The following is a 22995-nucleotide window of genomic DNA, read 5'->3' on the forward strand; positions in this document are numbered from 1 at the left end:
AATTAAGCTTTTATAAAAAAGCAAAATACAAGCTTAATAAGCTCTACCAAATAGGCCCAATCTCGTTAATTAATTAATTAACATGTATGAAAAACTAAAAAAAAAATGATGCTGAACATTGTTTAAAATGAATAAGATAAATGATAAAAAAAACAAAAAAAAAAAAAACAGGATGAATTAAAATAGGATGTAAACGTTATTTTTATTAATTTCTTTATAAATAAAATAAAAATAGCAATGAAGACTATGCTAATTTGCAACATCATTATTTTTGGAGTGGCCCAGTGATTTCTCTAAAATAAATATAAATTTTCAATTATTTATAATTGCTTGTATCTTAAATAAAATATAATTCTAGTAAAAACAATAATAAAAATCTTTGCATGAAGCAGTCAAGATGCCATATCCATCTCCAGAAAAACATTTACTAATAGGTAAATTTCCTCTCCTTCAGTTATAAAAATGGAGGCAACAGAGAAATTTGAGGTGACATCTCATGAAGTTGAACCTGCAGAGAACTTCAAAAGCTCAACAGGTTCTAACTATTGTCTGCAGTTTTTTTTTTTTTTTTTGATAAGCTAATTACGTCTCTCTATTCAAGAATCGGTCAATTCGGGAAGGCAAGCAAGTCACTACTCGAGCGCAATAACTACATTTACAACTAAAATGTAAGAACTACGAAGAAGACTGTTAGAAGGCTGCAGATAAAACCCTTGTTAGCGAATTCCTGTATATATCTTGTCTCTGCACACAGTCATCTTGAAGGGAATGAATAACTGGCCGATTGTGTACTTGCTAATCTCTCTCTATCGCTCTGGAAGTTAGGTTACTGTTGCGGCTTCAAAGTCCAGTCTCTACTAATGTCTTGTCATCTAGCATTTTCATTTTAGGGATTAGCAAAAACCAGAAAGAAATAACTTCCGCAGAATCAAATGCATCGTAGCAAAGGACAAAAAAAAAACTAATACTAATTCAGCACCCCCACGGTCTGTGCGTGTTGGTGAAATTGTTTAAGACGCAAATGTAAGTGAAAGGGGTTTAAATATTACCTTGATCAAGGGACATGGGATCAGCTTCATCTTCTGGGACAGACAAATTTTCTGTTGGAGCTCGACTGTTTCCATTCATTGAACTATTTGTCTCATCTTGCCCAGGAACTTCGGGATTAGATATAGTCGTATTGTTTGAATTCTCAGTTCCCATGTTCGGAAGAGTCGCTAGCAGTTCCGGGTTGGAAGTTACCTGATAGTTTGCAACATCAAAATGCAGGCCACGAGAACGTCAATGAAAGAACTTCACAAGTACAACTCATATTTATAAGAGCTTGACCGTGACAAAGACAATTATATTTTTATTTTTTTTTATAATTCATGTCCCCTCTTAGTACCCGTTTCTCATGCAATTTATGACTTCTTATGTAAACAAAAACCACTTCGTATGATGAAAAGCTACCATCAGAAAACATTGCTTAAACTATGGCATTATTATATTACTGTCCCTATCACTGTGATGTAAAGCACGGACTACAATAGATTGCATGAGTAATAGTAAATTTTATTCAAGCTTTGACTGTGGTTAAAGCAATAGGGAAGCTCCGAATAACAAGAAAACTCTGACCTTGTGTTCCCGAGGGGTTTCAGGAGATGCTTCATCTTTTGAGCTAACTGCAGAACCTTCTGTATTGGTATCATAAGCCGTTGACTCCTTTTCCGAAACATTAAGTGCCTGCATTTGATCTTCCGTGTCTTGGCCGAGGACTCGAGAGTTTTTTGGTTCGATGTTATGATCACCATTTGTCACGGCAACCCGAGTTTCCTCAGCCGCCCGCTTCCTGTAGAGCGGATGAAACAAAAAAAGTTAAACGCGTTCAATATTAATGATTTACATGTTTTTTTTTTGTTATCCACACATCCCAGCATTTGCCCTATAAAGAATTTTCATGTTTCGACATTGAGATTCTCTGCAACAAACGACCAAATATTCTTTACCTATTCGAATCCGGAGTCGCATTCTGGTGATGGCTTCGCTTGTTGGAGAACAATATCCCACGAAGAGGCTTTCCATCGATCATAGTTTCGATAGTATACCCGTCGGATATTCTTTCAGTAACCTTTGCATAAAATGTTTTCTTTCCCTGCTGTGGCAGGCCATGCATGAAATTGACATTCGGTACGCCTGAATCTGACAGAGCAATATGCTTCATAGTATTAGCTAAAATCTATGCTCCAAGTACAGATTTCACAAGTCTAATGGCTTAATACGACAGCAACAGGTTCACACCCACACCTCAGAAAAAAATAAATCTTAAGCATATACTCAATGTACGTTTTTTTTTTTTTTTTTTTTTTTTTTTGCATAGAAACTGAAATAAGATAATATAACAAAACATATAAAAAAAAAAAGGGCTGGGCCAAAACAAATTACTACATAATCAAAGTAAATACACAAAGTAAAAACTCAACCCAGAACCATAATGTTTCAACTAAAATGGCCTTTTTAGGGTGTAAGAAACCAATGCATATATAATACACACACACTTGATTTTTTATCAGGTGTTCACAGTATGTTCGCTGAAAAATGTCAGCTAACTCCGAGCATAAGCTTCTTATTTAGATTTACTAGAATATCATATGCAAATTGTAGACAAAACTCACATGGCTGGGTATAAACTGGAAGTGCCATGGGTTGGAAAATATTAGGACTGACTCCAACTCTAACAACAGCATTGTCCTGCATAGGACTGAAATTCTGTTCTTGGCATTTTAGCTTCAATCGCTTCTTCAGAGATAACTTCTCAAGCCTCTGCTCAACTTCTCTTGTGATTCCTGAAATTGGATAAAATATCGCCAATAAGAAATTACTAAACTTTGAACCAGGCTATGTCCTCACACTCCTTAGTAATTCTTAGAAAACAGATGGAATTAATAGCCAACCTGTGTATAAGTAATAGATATCATCCAGAGCCTCGAGGGTCTTGTTACAGCCACCCAAAAAGACAAGAACGCCTCTTCTCTGTGGATCTAAACAATCTCCGGCCATAGAAAACCTCGGAGATGGTCCATCGCCTGCAGTCTCCACCTTGGTCCATATAGCGGTTTCTGCACAAGTATCTGTGCATGAAAAACAAAACACAAGAAGAAAAAACTACCCCGAAAACTAGGAAAAAATATTATTAAGGAAGAAAGTATGAAATCAGGACATCACGTACCTTATTTCTTTAATTACAAATAATCCTATATAATTATATATTGGTTCACCTTAACCCTTGAGGCCGTCAATAGCAGGGCTAGTAAATTGATTGATTCAAAAGGTAAGACAATTTGATTTCTTCTATATTTGGCCAGCACAAAATCAAATTTGCAAGCATGTTTTGGATTCAAGTCACTCATCATAGGTCTACCAATTACAGATAATATTTTTGAGGCATTTCAAACAAAAAGGAAAATTAAGATAAACAGTTCCTGAGGAAATCATTCATGCATACCAAGATCTAACACATAGAGGTCATTGTAGAGGTTTTGGGCATCGGTGAATCCCCCAAATACAAATAATTTCTTGCCAAAGGCAACGGTTGAGTGACCAGCCCGAGGAGATAACAAATAGCCTGTAGTGTGAAGGTCCCTCCAAACCAGAGTATCTGATGAAGTTTGACAACAACAGAAAGATGTGAATAAATAATGCAAACAAAGATTAGACTACGATAAATAGTATATAACTGAGATTAGGATTTAGCAATACCCGTGTCAAGTATATGAACATCAGCCAAGTAATAATCGTGCCCATCTTCGCCGCCAATCACAACGATATTGTTCTTCCAAGAGGAGCAAGTATGGCTATCGCGCGGCGATGGTGAAGTTCCCGATGTTATTGCGCGCTTCCATACAAATGTCTCTGCGAGATTTTGGAAAAACTAAAAAAATTGCAAAATTCCGTAATTTTTCTATTTTTATATCCAAGCATCCTACTAGATCTACATCATCTACACAACCCTAGCTTATATAAGAAAATGACAGCCGTAACACACAATCGTTAGCAATCAATCCAAATAAACTTGGGCAGTCGGCAATAAATGTTCTATACAAAGGATATATTACCCGTGTTCAATATATAGACATCATTATAGTACACCTCTTCATTACTCAAAGATTTTCCACAGCCACCAAAGACGAACAATCGCTTTCCGACAAGGGCTGCGCTGTGTCCCTCTCGTGCCGGCGGTCCTTCTCCTCTTAAACTCGGGTGAATCCAAGTATGCGTAGCTAAAACACACACAAAACACAGTTTATATAAGTGATATCTTATTTATTAACCATTTGAACCACAAAACAATAATATAGCCATATGGGCTTTATGAACCCGCATTAAAGGAAATATAAACTTAAGCATCATACACAGGTTGGCAGGTAAAACCGTGAAACGGTAACCCAAGTGAGTTCTAATATATTTTTTTTAATAACTGTGGTGTCCAGGTTAGATAACCCGAATAAAATCCAAGGGGCTTGGCATTATCGGGAATCGAACTGGGGACCGACAAGGTCCCGAGAATCTCTCTTGCCATTACACCAACCCCTTCTTCGGGTTTATGAAAATAGATTCTTTATAATTAACTTATTTTATTTATCAACTCACAAGTGTCTAAAATGTATAAATCCCTGAGAGGTCTCATCCCATCTGTACCACCGAAAACATAAAGATTGTCTCCAACAGTGGTACAAGTATGGCTGTCTCTTGGTGTTGGTGGTGTTCCTTGGATCACCGGCTGATTCCATATCTGAGCCACTGCAAATTTTAAATAAACCATTGAGGATTGTTAGCAAATAGTCAGCTCTCAAAAACGCATAAACATACAGCAAAAAGGAAGATCCAACAAAAAAGAAAGAAAAAAAGGACAATTCCACTCTCTTTCAAGCGGATTATATACAGAAATGGCAATCACTAAACCTAAACCCAACAACACGAACAATGTAAAATCAGCGCAGCACTAAATTCCGGAAGAAAACATACAAACCCTAGAAAACAATTTTCCGACCGTTTATCGCGTACGAAATGACAAAGCTCCCCCGAAACGGAAACGAAAGACAATATCAACAGGAATTGAAGAGAAACGAGAAAGAAATATGGAAAATAGAAGAAGAAGGAGTAGAGAGATAGACCTGTGTCGAAGACGTGGACTTGGTTGGTTTGACAGTTGTGTTTGCCATAACCACCAAATACGTAGAGAAATCTTCCTTCTTTAATGGCGTTGCAGGTGTGTCCCCACCTCTTCCCTGGCCCAGGAATCCCAACACCGCCATAATCTTGTCTCTCTTCCTCTCCTGCTAATCTCTCCCACCTCATTACCTTTTCTTCTTAACAAACAGCGAACCAGAGAAGAAAACAAGAAACGAAACGGGTGTATTATTCACACTCAGAGACAGAGAAACAACAAAATCTGTTTTGTTTATGACGTGATATGAGCGAGCGGCGAGAGATTATTTGTATTTTCTTTAGGGATACCGAGAGAGAATTACATTATATTTAGGCTAATTATTTAATAATTTTTTTTACAGGCCATTTTTAATTTAAATACAGTGTCAAATAATCTCATGTACTTTATGTTTGAGTCTTGACCACAAAAAAAAATTGAATTCACGAGAGAGAGGACTTTTAAATTTTATTGGAACTTTTTGACACGTGGCATCTAAAGGATGGCCCTCTAACCCACTTTGGTAGGGTCATCGTCTAGACTCTATCTAACACAAGAAATTTCTTTGTCAATAAATAAATTTATCCCATTATTATAGTCTCTTCTAAAGTTTATGTATCAATGAGACTTTGCCGGTTAACCTGATAGTGAAAGGAATTGCTTAGCCGTCGGAGATAAAATATGGATGGAGAGTCAGAGAACAAGGGAACAAAAAGAACCACGTGAATAAGTTAATCGTCGCAAAATTTCATACGTGCCAAATTTTGGTCAAGCTAAATAGACGGATCGTAATAAGCTCCCCACGAAGAGATGAGACTCGTATCGTGAAATTTTCGTTGTCATGCAATACAAAAAGTAGTCGCTGCTATCCGACAGATGAAGCCCGAACAATATATTCTTGATGGATACGAAAATTCATCAAGAAGAGATAGACCGTTTGGGTAAAAGATAATTAAGATTTCACTAACATTGTTTTTATCATTGCGTGTGTGTTGGGGTAGGAGGGTTTTCTCTCTTTTTTTTGAGACCTTCAATCTCAAAGCCTCCATTAATTCTCCAAGTGTCACACATGACACTTACAAGAGAATTCATTGTAACAACTTTGTCATAATCATCTTCCCGATGAGCATTTGATCCACACCTTTGGCTTTCATTACGATGATCTTCTTCAATGATATTTGTCTCTCTCCACCCTTGATTTCGAGAGACTCATACAAAGCCGCAAGACCTTATGTGTCCATGAAGGCCTCTGTAAGAAATTATGCAAGACAAAGTCGATAACGAGATCTAAGCGGGTGAGCGCGCACACAAAGAGAGAGATGTAAGTGTAACCGAAAATTTATTATATTCCTTCTATTTCCTTGAAAAGGCCAAATGGTGAATCTCGCTATGTATTTACTAGATTTTATTCCATGAGAACAGAAAAATTAATATTTGAAAAATGCAATAGATTGGTAGTATTCAAAAATTAACCAAAGAGACCCAAAGTTTCAAAAATTTATATACTAATAAAATAAATAAAAGTAAACAGGCTGTTTATTAAAAATTTAATTTGTTAATGTACAATCAATTTAATTTTGAACTCAATAATAATTTAGATCTTATATTATAATTAATATCATATGACTACCAAGTTTAAAAATATATAATTATTTTAGAGCTATAATTTAGACTATATAACTATATCAAATATAATTATATAAATTAATTTCTACTTATACACTCAATAAATAAATTACTGAAATAATAAAATCGAATTGGGAAGTTTATAAAGCATAGATTTTGCCGTGAAAAAATATGTTATGTTATTATTTATAAATGGCAGACAGATCAGATGTGATTTGGCAATTGGCACTGCCATAATGACAACAATAATAACGAATAAAGAGTGGAAAAAACAATTTGTTTGAAATTTGAAAAATAATTAAGGACTGACATGATTATGTGTGTAACTGTGCTGTGCATCATCTTTTTTACATTGTAGTGATACTAGTGAGCCTAAAACTAGGCTGACCGACCCATATGGGATTCCTGAAAAAGCCTGGTATTAATTCTGTTTGGAGGGTAGTTTAAATAGGGTGTCTTAATTAATTACCTTGTTGGGAAGGTTTATTTGGACACATCAATTTTAAAAGAAACGTTCTGTTTGATGTTTAAGCAAATAAGCTCATAGAAGTTAATGGAAGAAAAAAAAAAGCAATTTATACAGTACAAGACTAGACATAGGCCCATATGTTTTAAATATAGACTGGGATAAAAGTTAAACCAAATGCCTCCAGTATTTTTCAGAATAAATAATTGTCTCAAGTAAATTAATGTTTGGTCCCTTTAGCGGTTTAAAATATATTATAATAATAATAATTGTCTTATTTATCATTTATTTTTTTTATGTCCACAACTGGATTTAAAGTTAAATTTTAAACTGACAAAAAATGTTCAAAACCCAAAAATCAGAAGCCAACAAAAACCTCAAGTTCTCCATAACATATGCTTTGTTTAGTCAACAAATCAAGAGTGACAAGACATGAAATTCGCTCGTTGTTTTACGTGCAATTGTAATTCGTTTTCATAAGTTTGTTTTTTTTTTCCCCAACATTTATTGGGAAATTTTATGATATTCTTATAATTCAGATTCTACGTACGGAATGCACCTGCACTTCGGAGATGAGAGTTTAAGCCGTAGCAAAATTTGCCGAAAACAAAAAAGGTAGCGTTTATAGAAAGAATCTTTTTTTCTTTTTAATATAAGAAATCAACGTTGCTAAAGTAAAATAAGAACAAACAAAATCATCATTCACGATGAATAATTTTCGTGTTAACTAATTGAAATGCATCACAATAATTTTTTTGAAATGCATCACAATAAATTACTCTTCATGACTAGTGTTATTCATATCATTGGTTAATGTTGGCCTGCTCATTTATTCATGATTTTTTTTTCTTCATCAAAACGTCCCCGGAGTCCGGACTATTATAACGAAGGTATATCATTCAGCCTTAATATACAACGAAAGGTTTGGAGGAACACACTCCGACCAAGCATCATCAAATCTCAAGTTCATTAGTCACCATATTACATTATCTACATATTCAATTATTATTATTCACATTACTTCATATGCACTCAATAAATAATATTACAAATATTTACGAATTTATTGCTTTTTATTTATTTATTTGGGCTAGGTTAGGATGTGGATTTGAATTCATTATGTTTTGCTTCATAATTGTAAAATTTGTTTTGAAATGGATATAATAAAGTTTTTAATTTTATTTTTTAAAGAAGGTTCTCAGACCTTATCATTAGGCATTTCGGCCAAAAAGTCCCTGTTGTAAGTCAAGAGGAAGGGTAAAGTTCCACAATACATCATTGTCAAAGAGAAGAGAGTTATAAATATTACCATTCTTCCGTTGTTCTTGGAATGCATGTACCCAATGATTCTACAAAAGGGGACGTCGCATATAAGGTAAAGAAGATTTGGAAATAGAACCAAACTGAGAAGTTGTTAGAATAACCAAGTAGCAAGAATCATCTAAGGGTATAACCGGAATTAGAAAGAGATAGCAATTCACGAGCTCAGAAACGTCCCCTCCGCAGCCTGAACCAGGTAACGGCCGCCACTGCAGCGCCGCCGAGATGTGCAGATCCCGGTGTGTCTCCCTGCAAAATTGTAAGCATACATTGACTGTTACAACTAATATGTATATATCACTTTGTCATTGAAGTATTTATACTGTTTGAGAAATCTTGTTCGTGTTAAGTGGGTTGTTATTATCCACGGTCCTTCAGTTTAACATAAATGATGGAAAGCAACATATTCAGTATTTGTTTTTCTTGTGCATTTTAAAAACTAATGAACTTATTTTGATCAGTGTTACGAATATAAGAAATTATAATCTTTTACTTGTTCTCACACTTAAATTTAAAATTTTGATGGAATTAATTTTGGTGCTTTATTGAAGAACAAAACGAATAAATGTATTTTGAGAATGTAAGTCGTATTGATATATAAAGACAATATTTTTGAAAATAAGTGTTTTGTCGATTAGAATGGATGGAATAAAGTGTACAACTGATAAATTTTAAAATAAGATGCGAATAGAAGAAATGGAATCGAAAAGTGAAGTGTATATTACCTCAATCATCCCCAAGAAATCTTTGCCAACTAGGTAAATCCCCTGAAATTGTATTCCATGAGAATATTATAAACAATACACGGTTAGGATAAGCGTGAGTGGTGGTGATTTAAGCCTAGTTACCAGTAAAATGGCAGGCACAGGAATGAAGAAGTTGAATAATAAAGTGGATCGCGGATAGAGGAATATATCGAGCAAAATGATAGCATTTACGGCTCCACTTGCACCCTGAAAATGAAAAATGCATAGATGACTAAAAAAATATAAAAGCTTAATCTTTATCGCTGAATACAAATATTGTTCCTACAACATTGTAAAATTTTCTTCTTGGATTCCGTAGTTGGATTAAAATAAAATGACGGGTTATTCAACTAAATTCAGTATATTAGGAATATAATTAACGAAAGGAAAAGAGAAAAAAGAAAAGGTCTATACCAATCCCGGAGTTCTCAAGGGATCTTTCCGCATTGTGCCCTGTCAATGACAACATTTTGAAAAGCTAAGACCAAGTTTCCCAATCTTCATCGTACTCCCCAAATATCGACGAAAGCAAAATATGCAATCGTGAAACAGCCACTTTTGGCCATTATTTCAGCATAGCAAAGTATACACGTACCGTTGCTGATGAAGCCAAGAAGAGAGAGTGAACCACATAAAACACTGAACCAGCTATCCCACCAGCAAGGTACATCTTAAGCAAAAACTCGGACCCAAAAACTTGACCAAGCTATCCGTTGTACCAATTAAAACGAATCAGTGACAAAAAATGAAGAGAATGAATTCAGCTTTTCCCAAGAGATAAACGATTAAATGATATCTCTATGTGAAGAAACAGAGACGTGTGTACTCGTGATTGTGGTGTTTGTCCTCTAACATACATTTAAAACATTGTTCTGCGAGCCTTTCCTTTCAAAATTTTGAACAGATTTCACAAAGCAGGTTTATACATCAATGAGGATATTCCATGATGCGAATGTGTAGTTCCATGTAAAAAAGGATATGGCATTCAAACAGAACTGAAACCTCAAAACGCAATGAACTTATAAATTGGAGTAACAGAATGGACAATTTAAACTAAGGACAAGTCCTGAAACCACCTAAACAAATAAAATAAATTTCAGTAAAGGTCAAGGGATAGTGAACTGAATTTACAGTCCCACATGATTACCCACACATGTCAAACATGGTTATATAATCTGGTGAGTTAATACAACTAATAATATTAATAATAAAAAAAGATGCCATCTTTATGTGATACTTGCTGCAAGTTAAATATGATGAACGGTCAAAATTATGTTTTTGATGAATCAGGAAAGAAGAACATACATGAGACCCGAAGAAATATAGTCCAATCATGTTATGCATGATATGCCCTGTATCAAAGTGACTGAAGGCAGATGTAATCAGGGTGTGAAGACGAAAACTCTTTAAGTTTTCGACAGATATCTGTTCAGAAAATGTCAACCATGGAACAAACCAAGTTAGGGAAGTACAATAATCAAGTCAACTTTTAAGTTTAATGTGTTCTTTTTCCTTCTTTGAAATGCAAAATAAAAATAAAAAAGTTAACATGTCACAAAGAATTAGCAATGTATAGCACATTTGGGTACTCACTGTAAAATTATTCATCATAAATCTACTATTTGCAAGTCGCCATAACATGAAAACAGCGGTGTTAGCGATAATCAAGCCCAGAACTAAATTATCAGGAGATAAATTGCGCAGCCACGCCTTCCTGCAGATAAGATATCAGGGTATTAACATGTTATATATTAAATCATAACGCTCTTAGCAAATTTCACTTTATTGACGATGCTTAATTCTTGAATAGTTAATAAACATTGTATCCAAAAATAGGCACTTAATAAGATTTTTCTTTTAAGACTTTACAAGCATGAAAACGCATGAACAGTTTTACAGACATTGTCCAGAGCTGTAGTTCCCCACCGTATTTCTTTTTTCCCAATTATTTTTCTCCTTTATAAGATAATATCAGTACTATATTTTATTTAATTATTATTTCTTAATGATAATGTGGAGTACTAAGCCTAAGTATAGGTTCATAAAACCCTGATCGCGTCATGAAAAAAGAAATGATCGATTTCTCTTTCGATATAGCCTAAGATCATGAAATAAGTACAAACAAAGCTAAAAGGCTTTCCGAACAAATTTTCTCGGCAGCCAAACATCGAAAGGAGTACCATTCACGAAGTGAGGAAGGGAAGCTCGAGCCATGACGGAAGTTCCTCTGGAAACCTTGGAAGCCGACTCTGAAATCCAAGAAACCCTTGATCGCGACGCTCTTTAAGAGCGCTTTCGTGGAGTGACTCGAAAACGCCTTGGCGAGCGCTGGGTTCGAGAAAAGGTCCAGAGACTTCGGGGATAGAGAGCCGGGTTGGGATCGCCATGGACGAGAGAAGAATCGGGTTGAAGGGTTAGAAATGGGCGTGGAGTCATGGAGAGCTTTCCTGGCGAAGTTGGAGGCGAGTCTGAGAGACGCGACTCTCTGCATTTTTTTTTTTTGGCTTCCAAGAGCTTTGGAGTTGCTTTCTTGCTATGGGAACACTCTGGTCTTGTATGCTAGCAAAACAACTCTGGTATTGTGCTTGATTTAATGTTATAGGGAAGTCTTGTGCAGGAGTTTTTTGTTGTATTAAAAGAGAAACTTCATAAAGCTACACCATAGAGTCTTTTGGTCAAAACACTGCATATGTACTAAATTACTAATTATCTAAAAATCTTACACCTATCCATTTTAAAGTCTAAATTACCCTTGAATAAAAACAAAGAAAAAAATTCGTATGAAATAGATATGGATTTACCCTTGAATAAAAACAAAGAAAAAAATTCGTATGAAATAGATATGGATTTTTAAAGTTTTGATGAAAAAAAAAATGTTTGAAGAAAAATAGAAAAGAGAAAATGATAAATTAAAAAATAAAATAGAGAAAGTGATGAATTTAGAAAAAAAAAAAAAAAATCAGTTTAAATTGGCCTACTTCTTTTTTAAACTCCTATCTAAAACTTGTATTATTTCATTGGCTACGCTTAACTTCCATGCATTTTTTCTCTTCCCACAGTTTATCCGTGTCAGTACATACATATACGTTACTTTCAACAAATCCGGTTCCACCAAACACAATCAACAAAAGGCAGTGCATTGGTTGTTCAATTTATTTTAAAAAAATATTGACACTGATTTTTTTAGGGGAACTACAAAACAAAGCCAACGAAGATGCCACAAGAAAGACTGTCATGACTACATTCTCATCTTCACAATAAAATTCCCACTTCAAAAGATTTGATTCTCAACCTAGCCGTGCTTTCTCATCGATAATCTAATGAACAGTCACCGTCGTCATTGACAACTCCGGTGCTGCTTGATGACGGACCTTTCCACACTGAATTCTTTGATGAATCCATTTCTGATTGGTCGTTCATCGCCAAATGCTTGAGCTCGTTGCTCTCGTGTTGAACCCTTCCCGTTATCTCCAAGCTCATTCCAATTGTTGGGCCTTTGTTTGTTGGTTTTCTGCTACCTTTTTTCGGGATCTTTCTCGTGGGACCCGGATCCATGAATATCGGTTGTACTTTGACGGTTGGGTTTGGTTTGATCCGATTCACTTCTCTTTCATCTGGTGGCCTCAATATTCCGCTCTCTGATTCAAGTTCGTCAACTTCGTCTTTGTTCACGAGCACCTGAAAACATGCTTTTTAGTTTTGTTACAATGAAATGAAAAAAAAAAAATAGATATACATGAGGAAAGAAAATGAGAAATTTCAAGCAGTGAACAATATAACATCAAGCAAAAAAAACGGAAAACAAGATAAAATTAAACCTTGATACATGAAGTATTATATCTTGGTTTTTATATGTTCTTGCCTAAGTTCTGCATTATTACCATGTAGATGCACTTAGCTCTACAAGGTCGATCGTGTCGGGAATAAATGCATTTGAAACGCATAACAGTGATAGGAGACAACAAACATATAAAAAAATATTAAGCAAGAGATCTTATAAAATAATATCTAAAAAAACCATGTTCCAGGGAAAAAAAAAAGATTGAAGACCTTTCGTCCAACCAAGTCAAAAGTCACGACTACTCTCCTTCGTTTCTCTTCCTCTTCTTCTTCAATTGCCTCTCGCTTTTTCTTCAAGAGCTCCTTTTCCTGCAAGCAGAAATGATTAAGAACACATAACAAAGAACACGATGTTAAGCCGAAAGAGGAAAATTCCTGGCTCAACATCAGAAAAGAACAAAAAAAAAAAAAAAAACCACTTATTCACAAGAGCTCAAGCGGAACTGAAAGTTCAGCCCTAACCCTCTCAGAAAGTATTTTAGTGATTGGCTCTCTCTAGGATTAGAACGTCCTACTCAATCAAATACAAAGCGCACAAACTCTTAGAATATACAACGAATTTAAATTTCAAAAGGATAAATTATACAAAGTAGAGAACATCATATTCAACACAAACAACGACATTCCTTGCTCATCATCACAAAAAAAAAAAATCTCTCGGCAAGGATAAGAATTTTTATCTTCCCATCTAAGCCCTAGCCCTCTCAAGAGGCAGAGGTGTTTCTACTATAATGAATGGATGTTCTTACCACCACAGTGCTATTCTCTGTCATCCAGTTAATCAGATAAACTCCTATGCTCTTAACAAAGAACATGATGTTAAGCCGAAAGATGAAAAAATCCTAGTTCAACATCAGAAAAAATTGCTTATTTCACAAAGATCTCAATCTTAACTTACAGTTCCGCCCTAACTCTCTCAGAAAGTATTTTAGCGGATTGGCTCTCTCCATAATTAGAACATCCTAAGCCGGTCACATATTACACACAGCGACAAACATGACATTCCTTGGTCTAGGCAAATCTCCGCCGTTATAGAATTCAATCCAAGCTCTAAAAAATTTTCATACCTCAGCGGAGAGCCAGGAATTGCCTTCGACCTCGTAATAATCACTCTGGTCATCGATGACGGTGGTGCGAGCGGCGGAGTTGCGATCGTAGTCGACGAGCCTCTTGGCGTAGGCCTCGGCGGCGGCCTCGGAATCGGAGAGGGCGGGGACGGCGCCGCCGAGGTCGAGGCCGGCGTAGTCGCTGCCGTCGCAGATCACGAGGGCCCCGCAGAAGCGGCAGGGCCCCTCCCCTTCCTGCTCGCACACGATGCGGCCGCACGACAGGCAGTTTCCGACCAGCGAGTGCCGCCGCGCCTGGCACTCGCACGCCTCCCCTCGCCTGAAAACTATCGACCCTTTCGCCGCCTCCGAAAGGCTCACCGCTCTCACCCCCTTCTTCTCCTTCCTCTCCTTCTTCTTCTTCTCCGCCGCCGCCGCCGGCGGCGTCGGCCGAGAAGCCGGCTTCTTCGCTGCCTTTTCTGACTGAGGTGGCTTCACGTACGCGTGGAGCTGCGGCTGCAACGCCGCCGGCGCCGGCGGCGGAGATTCTTGGGCTACCGAGTGACCTCGTCGTCGTAGATACTCTTGGATCACGGTTTTACCTGCCTCCTCGCCGATTATGTTCTGCGGCGGCCCCCAAAAAAAAAAAAGTTAGAAATTTTTTTCGAGCCCCAGATTGGGGGAAGTGGTGGGATTTGGAGATTGTTTATACATGGATTCGGTTATTAATTGAATTGGGGAAAGAGTGGGGTTGATTGATTGTTTACGTCGAGATATTCTTTGGCGTCGAGAGGGTGAGCGCACTCGCAGTATGAGACGAGGCCAGAGATCATGTCGGAGTCCAAAGCCAATCCTGTCTCCAATTTGTTGCATAAATCTCCCAGCGCTTCTTCTAGCCATTGACCCGTCGATTCTTCCATTGTTGCTCTCTCTCTCTCTCGAGAACCTTCGTACAATCGTACTGTTGAGTATTGAGTTTTGACGACCAAGCGTTCGTTCAAGAGAACGGAGCCGAAATGGGGATACCAGACTATATATACAAATTAGGAGTTGAAACTGCAAAGGAGCAGGCTTCAGATAGGAACTCAATTTCTCTTTGATAGTGTAGTTATTGGTTGTGTGTAGCAGCTTGATTTTAGCTTTTTCTAATAGTCTAATTATTTTAAAGTGTTTGGTAAAAATAATTTTTACTAAAAATTGAAAAGTGTTTTTGAAAAATATAGAAGAAAATTGAAAAGCAAGAAGATTTTCGTGGCTTTTCAGAAAAAATAAAAACACTTTTTTTAAATGATTCATTAGGGAAATAGTCAATTTAAACGTTTGACATTGCTAAATAGTCAACGTTCGGTAAATCTTAAGTAAATAGCTATTTTCATGTTTTTACATACGTAAATCTTAGATAAATAGTCACCTCCATATATTAGGCGACTTTATCATTTACGGCTATTTACCCAAGATTAAGTGGTTTACTAAACGTTGGTTATTTAGCAATGTCACACGTTTAAATTTGCTATTTTTCTAATTTTCTATTTTTTAAATATACCAACATGGGTCACTAATTATAATTTTGTATTATGATTACATTCTTGTTTATTTTATCAGTATAATTATTTAATTGTTTAAATTTATTTGTTAATTTAGTTAATAGATTTGTTAGTGAAAACTTGAAGAAATCATATAAACTAGTCAAATGACTACCCTCAATTAAATTATAGGTAAATTATTAAAAAAAAAAAATTAAAGAAATAGACCAACGTATGCTTATGTCTCCATTATATAGTGCATGATAGCCCATGAAAAAAAAATTACATGAACTAAACCACGTGTGAAACGCTTTCATTGCAAACTAGTCGATGTTTCAAGATTTGTGTTTAAATAGCCAATTATGATGATGTGACAATTAAACTAAATATTTTCTTCCGATTTTACCCTTTTTGTCTAAATTTTTTAAATAAAAAAATAATTAATGAAAAATGATGAATCTTGTTTCTGTCTTAAACGTGAATTTTATTTCGAGCTCAACCAGCGTTCCTTTTCGGTGAAACTTTGTTTCTGTCTGGAGCATCTTTTCCACCGTTTACGAAGGTGTCAACTTCACCTCAACCACATCCATGTTGAAGGTTATGCGATCCTTTTAGACCAGCGGAAACGTGAAGACGAAGAGAATGGGGAGAAACTAAACTTGACCAAGATAGGGTTCAACAAAATTTCATTATGTTTATAAAGAAACAAAAACAATACAAAATAGCCATTTTATTTTTTATTTTTATAAAGGTCTTCTAGTTATGTAGTCATTTGACTTATAACGTTTTGTATAATAACTAGCTTTTTGTAAATAACCACCTCAACTTATTTACGGCACTAAGAAAAACCAAAATAGACATGAATGTTTTTTGGTATTTTTGTCTTTTTGAGTGCCGTAAATAAATTGAGGTGGTTATTTACAAAAAAATTGCAAAATATTGACCATCTAGCAATTCTTAGACTTTCGGTGACTTATTTGGTTAATTTTTTGTTTTTATAATATAGTATTTTATCACGAGGTGGCTCGAATCTGGTGGTAGGTTGTGTCTATGCGAGGTGGTTGAGAGGTGGGGATGGAGTTTGGAAAATCAATAACTTAAGAACAATTACAACCACAACACTAAATTTGGTGTTCAAACTACACCATTCTAGTGAGATTTTAGCACCGAGTTTTTTTTTCTACTCCAACTACAACACCAAATTTTGGGGCAATTAAGGCAGTAGCCAAATAGTTCACCATCTTTTTAAAAAATAGTCTAAGTTTCATTTTATTAAAAAAATAGCTCACCAATCCCACACTGAATTAATTAACAAAAGAGTAAATTTAATTTACTTAAAAAGATTAATTTAATTTACTTAAAAAGGTTAATTTAATTTATTCTCCAGTTAATTAATTTATTGCGGTACTGATAGGTTATTTTTCTTAATAAAATGAAATTTTGTCTAAAATATTAAAAAAATGAAAAATGGTATGAATTAGCCAATCCCAAACTATGGCTTTTGCAAAATAACCATAGTTTCATTTGTTTGGTAAAATAACAATCTCTCAAACTTGCCTCGAATAATACTACTATAATGTAACTATCCATAAAAAAAAATAAAAAAAAGTCACAGATCGGAAACACCAGACCTCGAAAGCAACGATAAGGAAAAGAGAACTATCGACAACATATCACTATACAAAACAGAGAATTTTTTTTTTTTCGAGAGAGGCTCGCCTTGGAATCATGGAACTTGAGAAAGTATCGTGATTTGGGAACTGAGAGCTTGGAATTGAGGATCGCCGAGATCGCTGCGCTCAGCTTCTTGTTGACCTCTGAGTTGAGTCCTCCGATAGAAATCAGCTCGCCGTACGCCGTCAGGATCTCGGCTTGATCGCTCGACGGTAGCGTCAGAATCACCGCCACGAACGCCGACTCCAGAGACTGCCATACCTCGGCTTCGACTCGGTGGGCCCCGAGACCCGCCTCGTCATCATCGCCGTCATCGGAGAGGGAATCTTCGATCAGAGGCCTCGCGGCTCTGACAAAGGGAAGCCATATCTTCGCGGGCAGGATCTCGGACCCGTTCCCGATCGCCATCTCTCATTTATAATTTCCAGATTGTCATTAAATTTAATCCTGCCTCGATTAATTTTAATCCAGCCATCATAAACCTTACATCTTTATAGTTCGTTGGGATTAAATTTAATCCTACCTAGATTAAGTTGGCTAGTTTGCTTATAGTTGACAAACTATGGCTATTTTGCAAAAGTTCAAGTTCTATTTGGCTATATAGCCGCTTCACCCTTAAAAAAAAAGTTAGGGATTGACTACTTGCAGATACCTTAAGCCCAGACACTGCAAAGTTTTTCAGGAAAGACAGTGAGCAGTGTCTCATAGTGCTATTCTTTCCACAATCGAAATCCGCATTTGCATCTTAAAAAAACGTGAAAAACCAAGGACTCATTTTAAGAGCTACAATTCAGCCGCTCGCTACAGTATCCAAGCGCTATGGTTCATCCATCGCAAGTCCTGGTTCGAATAGTTCTGCGAACTCATACCTCTTCGTGGGCTGTACTGACAAAGAATGTCCACCTCTTTAAGCCCAAGTCCCGTTTCATCGATGTATGTATTGCGAAGGACTAGCCAAACCATGGATTTTCATCATAGCGTTATACTTGGTAGGCACAGATGCGCCGGCCTTGGAGCAGAGATCGACCACGGCCGGGGCGTGCCCATAGAAATCCCTCGCCTCGTTCACAAGCACTGGCGGGTCCTGAGTCCTTCGCCGCCACACCAGCTTTGAAGGCACGAGATCATCCACCTCCGCTTTCTTCCAATAATGAGTCCCTCTCCAGCTTTGGAACTTGAACATACCACAGTTCCTCATAAGATGCCCCGACGGGCCCACGTGAACCTCCGAACAATACGCGCACACTTTCGTCGGGTAAACCAAGAGAAGCCTTTTCACGCCGTGCCTCAGCGATTCCCATGCATTCAGGGTCGCTTCGGCCGAGGACCTTAGGCCCTCCGAGCTCGGAAGCGATGCCTCGGAGTTGGTGTGGTTCGAATACAAATCGTCGCTCGGGATTGGGTTCGCCCCGGCTTGGGAACACAGCTCGACGACCGCGGGTATGCGCTCGTAGTCGAACCTTTCGTCGTGTTTGATGATTTCTTGAAACATGGTTCGCAAATGAAATGCCTCGACCGGGACGAGAATGTCTCTCAGACCTCCAGGGACCCACTGGTGAAGCTGGTTTCTCAATTGCCGTCTGAACCCGGAGCAGGTCTTTATTAAATGACCCTCCTCGCCGATGTAAATTTCAGAGCAGAACCTGCCAATCGTTCAAAATTTGTAGCGGCAAAAAATTCAATAACTGGGTTTACATGTACCAAACAAAATATGAAAAACTCAATAGAGGCAACACCTCAAGGATTTCGAGATTAAAAAAACATATAATCGAAGCTTAGATTCAAATATGACAATCGCGTTCAAAGCTAATTTGAAATTGATCTCTCTCAATATATTTTAATAAACTTTGATTTGAAGTTCATTATGTTCTATCAAATAAGAATTTGGATGAATGATTTGGGTTAGTCATAATTTGTCCCTTGCACGAAATTAAAGACTCAAACTTTTCAATTGAACTTGGATTGAGTAACAATCGATTAAATTGGGTTTTTGAGAGAGATAGAGAGAGATACTTGCAAACAATGATTGGGAAGTGTTTGATGAGTGAAGATACGCCATGAAAGAGTGCAGTTCTTGATTGGAGAACTTCTCGAGCCACTGGAATCATTGCCTTGATAGGATAGTCTTTAGCCCTATTTTGAATTCTTTCTAAAATCATCGGCCTCAGTTTTCTGAAGTCTACCTTCTTAGTGCTATGGCATCTATGGTGGCTTGAGATTGTCTGATTCAAAAGCAAAGTGCCACCCATTTTTCTTCTGAGCGCCATCAACTGAAACAACAAGACTGGCTTAAAGAAACAAAAAATGAATAGAGTAATTATTGCTCACAGCCTGTATTTGAAAAATAATTATCGATCATGATTTTGATTATCAATTTCAGAGCATTTAATTCACAAACTACTTCCGAGTTTATTGAACTCACAGTCAATCCGAAGATTCGTCGACAAAGATGCAATTTTGTTGTTGCGAACCGAACCGAAACGAGCAACTAACTAGGGTCTACCCAATGAAGACGAGATAGAGTGACTGAGTATGAGAGAGAACGGAAGACAGAGATAGAGAATATTGGTAATGAAGTTGTTGTACGGGCTATGGGTTTCTGAATTTAGCTCAATTCCATCGTTGTACATTCGTAGAGTGCTATGTCTCCCCGTCCTCACTCCGCTGTTGGGGAATCTCCGGCGGAAGCCTCGGCCCGGATTTCACAACGAATTTGTCGAGCGTCAATTGCTTCGCGTTCTCGCGCGCGAAGAAAATCGCTGAGACTTCTCGGAAGGAATCGAATAAGTGGAAGCGAAATCCACGGATGTTTGGACGCAATTTTTCCCCCCTTTTTATTTTTATTTATTTATTGCAAAATGCAATTGATGTTTTGGTTGCTGATATCGCCGTTGTCGACAACAGTTTAAGGGTAAAAGGAGTTGAGTATTAGTTTTTATTTTTTAAATTATATGATATATTTTTGAGAAATTATCTTTCATTATCTAATGGGCCGGCTAAAGAACTAGCCAAAATGACACCCCTACTTTAAAATTATAGCCAAACTATTAACATATTTAGGAAAATAGCCAATTTATCATGACAACATTCCAATATTCCAATTATACCCTTAGATTAATATTATTAACTATCATAGTAAATAATATCATCTATAACAAAAAAATTAGTAAATCTAATTAACAATAACAAAAACTACATTAAATCTTATTTGTCGTAATAAGAATAATAGTAAATCTTATTTACCGTAACAAGAACAATAATAAATCTTATTTACCGTAACAAGAAAACAATAAATTTTATTTACCATAATAAGAATAGTAAATCTTATTTACCATAACAAGAACAAAAGTAAATTTTATTTACCGTAATATTTTGTAGTTAATCTAACAGGAAAAGTATCAGAGATGATGACTAGTTAATCTAACGGTAAATACGATTTACTAATTATTTCCGTGAACAATCGAGGACTAACAATCCGACAGTAAATCATATTAACCATTGAGTAAATCATTTGTTTCTATGGTAAATATGACTATTTAATCTAACAGTAAATACGATTTACTAATTATTTCCGTGAACAATCGTGGACTAAAAATCCGACAGTAAATCATATTAACCATTGAGTAAATCATTCATTTCTATGGTAAATATGACTAGTTAATCTAACAGTAAATACGTTTTACTAATTATTTCCGTGAACAATCGAGGACTAAAAATCCGACAGTAAATCATATTAACCATTGAGTAAATCATTCGTTTCTATGGTAAATATAACAGTAAATCCGATTTACTGTTATATCGGCTGAACCTAAGCACACAGACACACGGCTGAACCTAAGCACACGGCCAAAAATCAGCCATACATGGCCAAATCAACCATACGGCCAAATCACCATCTCATCACCAAAATTCCATACACAACCAATTTAAACCCAATTTCAAACGCCAAAAACGAATCCATAACATCAACACATCATCTCAGAATTCCCAGCCAAAACCACATGGCCAACTATTTTACACGGCCAACAAAAAAAAAAAAACAATCCTGAGACCAAAACACCACCAATCCAAAAATCATGAAATCCTCCACATAATTGAGCATAAAAACCACTCTAATACACCTCTAGATCTTCAAAGAATACTTGGAATCACAAAGCCCCAATTCCGAAATCAACCTCTCGTTCTCCGGCGTCTCTTCTCGGTCCAGACGACAGATGCGGCGGCTCCCACTGTCCGGCCTCGTAGTTCGCCTCCATCGCCGAGAATACCTTATCTATCTCCGCCAATTCGAATCCCCCGTGGTACTCCTTGTCGTTCAAAAACCTATTTTGCAATTCCAGATTCACAATCAAAATACAAACACAAAACAAAAATGATGATTGATTTCAGACCTCGGCGAGGCTCTGATGAGGACGAGCTTGGCGAAGAGGTCAGGGCGGCGGATCGCGGCGAGGATTCTGATCATGCCGGAGACGGAGTGGTCGACATAGAAGCAGCTCTTGACGGAGAGAGCTTCGAGGATGGAGAGGAGGTCGTCGACGAAGGCGTCTAGGATGGAGAGCAGTCGAACCCTAGATCGTGGACGATCTCGCGCCCGCTCGACCCTCCGGCGAAGAAATTCGTCTGCACCACGATCAGATCAACACATTTGTGCCGAGGGATCAACACGATCAGATCAAAATCCAAATCCACGACGATCTTCGTCAGCGGGAAACATAGCAGAGCCCCAGCCTCCGCCGCCCTCGCCGCGCGGTCCGACACCGATACGACCAGATCTATTAGAGCTCCGCCGTCGGGGGTCGATCAGGGAGCTCCTGATCATCTTCGCCGTTGACCGCGACTGCGTTGAGTGCATTGATGGCGCGGCGTGGACGATCGAGAGGAGAGAGTTCGTTGGATTGTAAATTGAGCTCCGATTTGGTCTGAACGAGAAAATTTGCTCGCTTGTGAAGCTCAGATTCTTGGTCTTGGCACTGACGAAATGAGATGTGCAACAAGATGTGGGCAAAGGGTATTATTGGACTTTTTGATGAGTCTGGGCTATTTACCTAAATAAAGTCATAGTTTGGTTATTATTTTAAACTCCCCCATGTATGAAGGCTATGTATTAACAAATCTCTTATCTAATTTATCACCAATTTCATAACATTTTCTCATTTTCTACCAAAATGCTAATTTTTCCCAAAATACCACCATCTATGTCAACAATGTTGACATCTATGTTTAACATTGTTGACAAAGATGGTGGTATTTTGGGAAAAATGAGCATTTTAGTGGAAAGTGATAAAATGTTATGAAATTAGTGAGAAATTAGGCAATTTCTCTATATTTTTTTTGTAACATTACCGAATTATTTTTGTAACACTCATCATCACGTACATAAAACGTGACCACGTCGTCGTAAAAGAAAGACTATATTCTCATGAATGCATAATTATATGAGCACGAATGCTATTTTTTGAATTGGTGAACATATTTCTAAGAATTGCATTGATTATGTGCAAGCCGATTTATGGAGTCCGGAGAGATTTGAAACCAAGACGATAATATATATTTTCTTTCTATCGTT

At 37.0% G+C, this 22995-nt stretch overlaps 4 protein-coding genes across 5 annotated transcripts; all 4 read right to left on the reverse strand.

The window, feature by feature from the left end:
- Positions 1 to 411: 411 nt before the first annotated feature.
- LOC149384230 (Galactose oxidase/kelch repeat superfamily protein) lies at positions 412 to 5471 on the reverse strand. The gene is made up of 11 exons (XM_089629377.1): positions 5154 to 5471; positions 4630 to 4779; positions 4095 to 4259; positions 3739 to 3891; positions 3485 to 3637; positions 2934 to 3098; positions 2655 to 2825; positions 1989 to 2181; positions 1618 to 1831; positions 1050 to 1242; positions 412 to 872 (listed from the first exon to the last, which is right to left on the reverse strand). The coding sequence occupies exons 1-11, from the start codon at positions 5335 to 5337 to the stop codon at positions 841 to 843; spliced, it is 1773 nt and encodes a 590-aa protein (XP_089485503.1). The 5' UTR covers positions 5338 to 5471; the 3' UTR covers positions 412 to 840.
- A 3084-nt stretch (positions 5472 to 8555) lies between these two features.
- Positions 8556 to 11973, reverse strand: LOC149384231 (RHOMBOID-like protein 12, mitochondrial). Its single transcript, XM_089628158.1, has 8 exons — positions 11524 to 11973; positions 10937 to 11057; positions 10649 to 10768; positions 9939 to 10049; positions 9758 to 9796; positions 9446 to 9550; positions 9323 to 9364; positions 8556 to 8846 (listed from the first exon to the last, which is right to left on the reverse strand). The coding sequence occupies exons 1-8, from the start codon at positions 11832 to 11834 to the stop codon at positions 8763 to 8765; spliced, it is 933 nt and encodes a 310-aa protein (XP_089484284.1). The 5' UTR covers positions 11835 to 11973; the 3' UTR covers positions 8556 to 8762.
- Positions 11974 to 12478: 505 nt separating this feature from the next.
- On the reverse strand, positions 12479 to 15254 carry LOC149384232 (transcription regulator/ zinc ion binding protein). The gene is made up of 4 exons (XM_089629506.1): positions 14997 to 15254; positions 14251 to 14853; positions 13394 to 13492; positions 12479 to 13021 (listed from the first exon to the last, which is right to left on the reverse strand). Exons 1-4 carry the CDS (start codon positions 15147 to 15149, stop codon positions 12650 to 12652), a joined length of 1227 nt encoding a protein of 408 aa, XP_089485632.1. The 5' UTR covers positions 15150 to 15254; the 3' UTR covers positions 12479 to 12649.
- Positions 15255 to 18066: 2812 nt separating this feature from the next.
- On the reverse strand, positions 18067 to 20316 carry APO4 (APO RNA-binding protein (DUF794)). 2 transcript variants are annotated; one of them, XM_089628209.1, is made up of 4 exons: positions 20013 to 20316; positions 19849 to 19925; positions 19440 to 19696; positions 18067 to 19069 (listed from the first exon to the last, which is right to left on the reverse strand). In XM_089628209.1, exons 3-4 carry the CDS (start codon positions 19691 to 19693, stop codon positions 18352 to 18354), a joined length of 972 nt encoding a protein of 323 aa, XP_089484335.1. In that variant the 5' UTR covers positions 19694 to 19696; positions 19849 to 19925; positions 20013 to 20316; the 3' UTR covers positions 18067 to 18351. The 2 variants fall into 2 exon arrangements, with proteins under 2 accessions (XP_089484335.1, XP_089484334.1); XM_089628208.1 differs by having other exon boundaries at positions 19849 to 20316.
- Positions 20317 to 22995: the final 2679 nt, after the last annotated feature.

This window comes from Urtica dioica, chromosome 10, assembly GCF_054948205.1.
Source record: "Urtica dioica subsp. dioica isolate 48M chromosome 10, U.dioica_male_clone48M_v1_H2, whole genome shotgun sequence".
NCBI classification, from domain to species: domain Eukaryota; kingdom Viridiplantae; phylum Streptophyta; class Magnoliopsida; order Rosales; family Urticaceae; genus Urtica; species Urtica dioica.

Bases quoted from the DNA above. Each gene is read 5' to 3' on its own strand.
- LOC149384230 (XM_089629377.1), bottom strand. From the start codon at position 5,337: ATGAGGTGGGAGAGATTAGCAGGAGAGGAAGAGAGACAAGATTATGGC. The intron at 4,780-5,153 runs GTCTATCTCTCT...TAAAATTTGCAG, and splicing joins AGTCCACGTCTTCGACACAG to TGGCTCAGATATGGAATCAG. The intron at 873-1,049 runs GTAATATTTAAA...TGAAAATGCTAG, and splicing joins TCCCATGTCCCTTGATCAAG to ATGACAAGACATTAGTAGAG.
- LOC149384231 (XM_089628158.1), bottom strand. From the start codon at position 11,834: ATGCAGAGAGTCGCGTCTCTCAGACTCGCCTCCAACTTCGCCAGGAAA. The intron at 10,050-10,648 runs GTATGTTCTTCT...TACAACGGATAG, and splicing joins TATATTTCTTCGGGTCTCAT to CTTGGTCAAGTTTTTGGGTC. The intron at 9,365-9,445 runs GTAACTAGGCTT...ATACAATTTCAG, and splicing joins CTGTGCCTGCCATTTTACTG to GGGATTTACCTAGTTGGCAA.
- LOC149384232 (XM_089629506.1), bottom strand. From the start codon at position 15,149: ATGGAAGAATCGACGGGTCAATGGCTAGAAGAAGCGCTGGGAGATTTA. The intron at 13,493-14,250 runs GTATGAAAATTT...TTCTGCTTGCAG, and splicing joins ATTCCTGGCTCTCCGCTGAG to GAAAAGGAGCTCTTGAAGAA. The intron at 13,022-13,393 runs GTCTTCAATCTT...GCATGTTTTCAG, and splicing joins TTGACTTGGTTGGACGAAAG to GTGCTCGTGAACAAAGACGA.
- APO4 (XM_089628209.1), bottom strand. From the start codon at position 19,693: ATGGCGCTCAGAAGAAAAATGGGTGGCACTTTGCTTTTGAATCAGACA. The intron at 19,070-19,439 runs GTATCTCTCTCT...AACGATTGGCAG, and splicing joins TTCCCAATCATTGTTTGCAA to GTTCTGCTCTGAAATTTACA.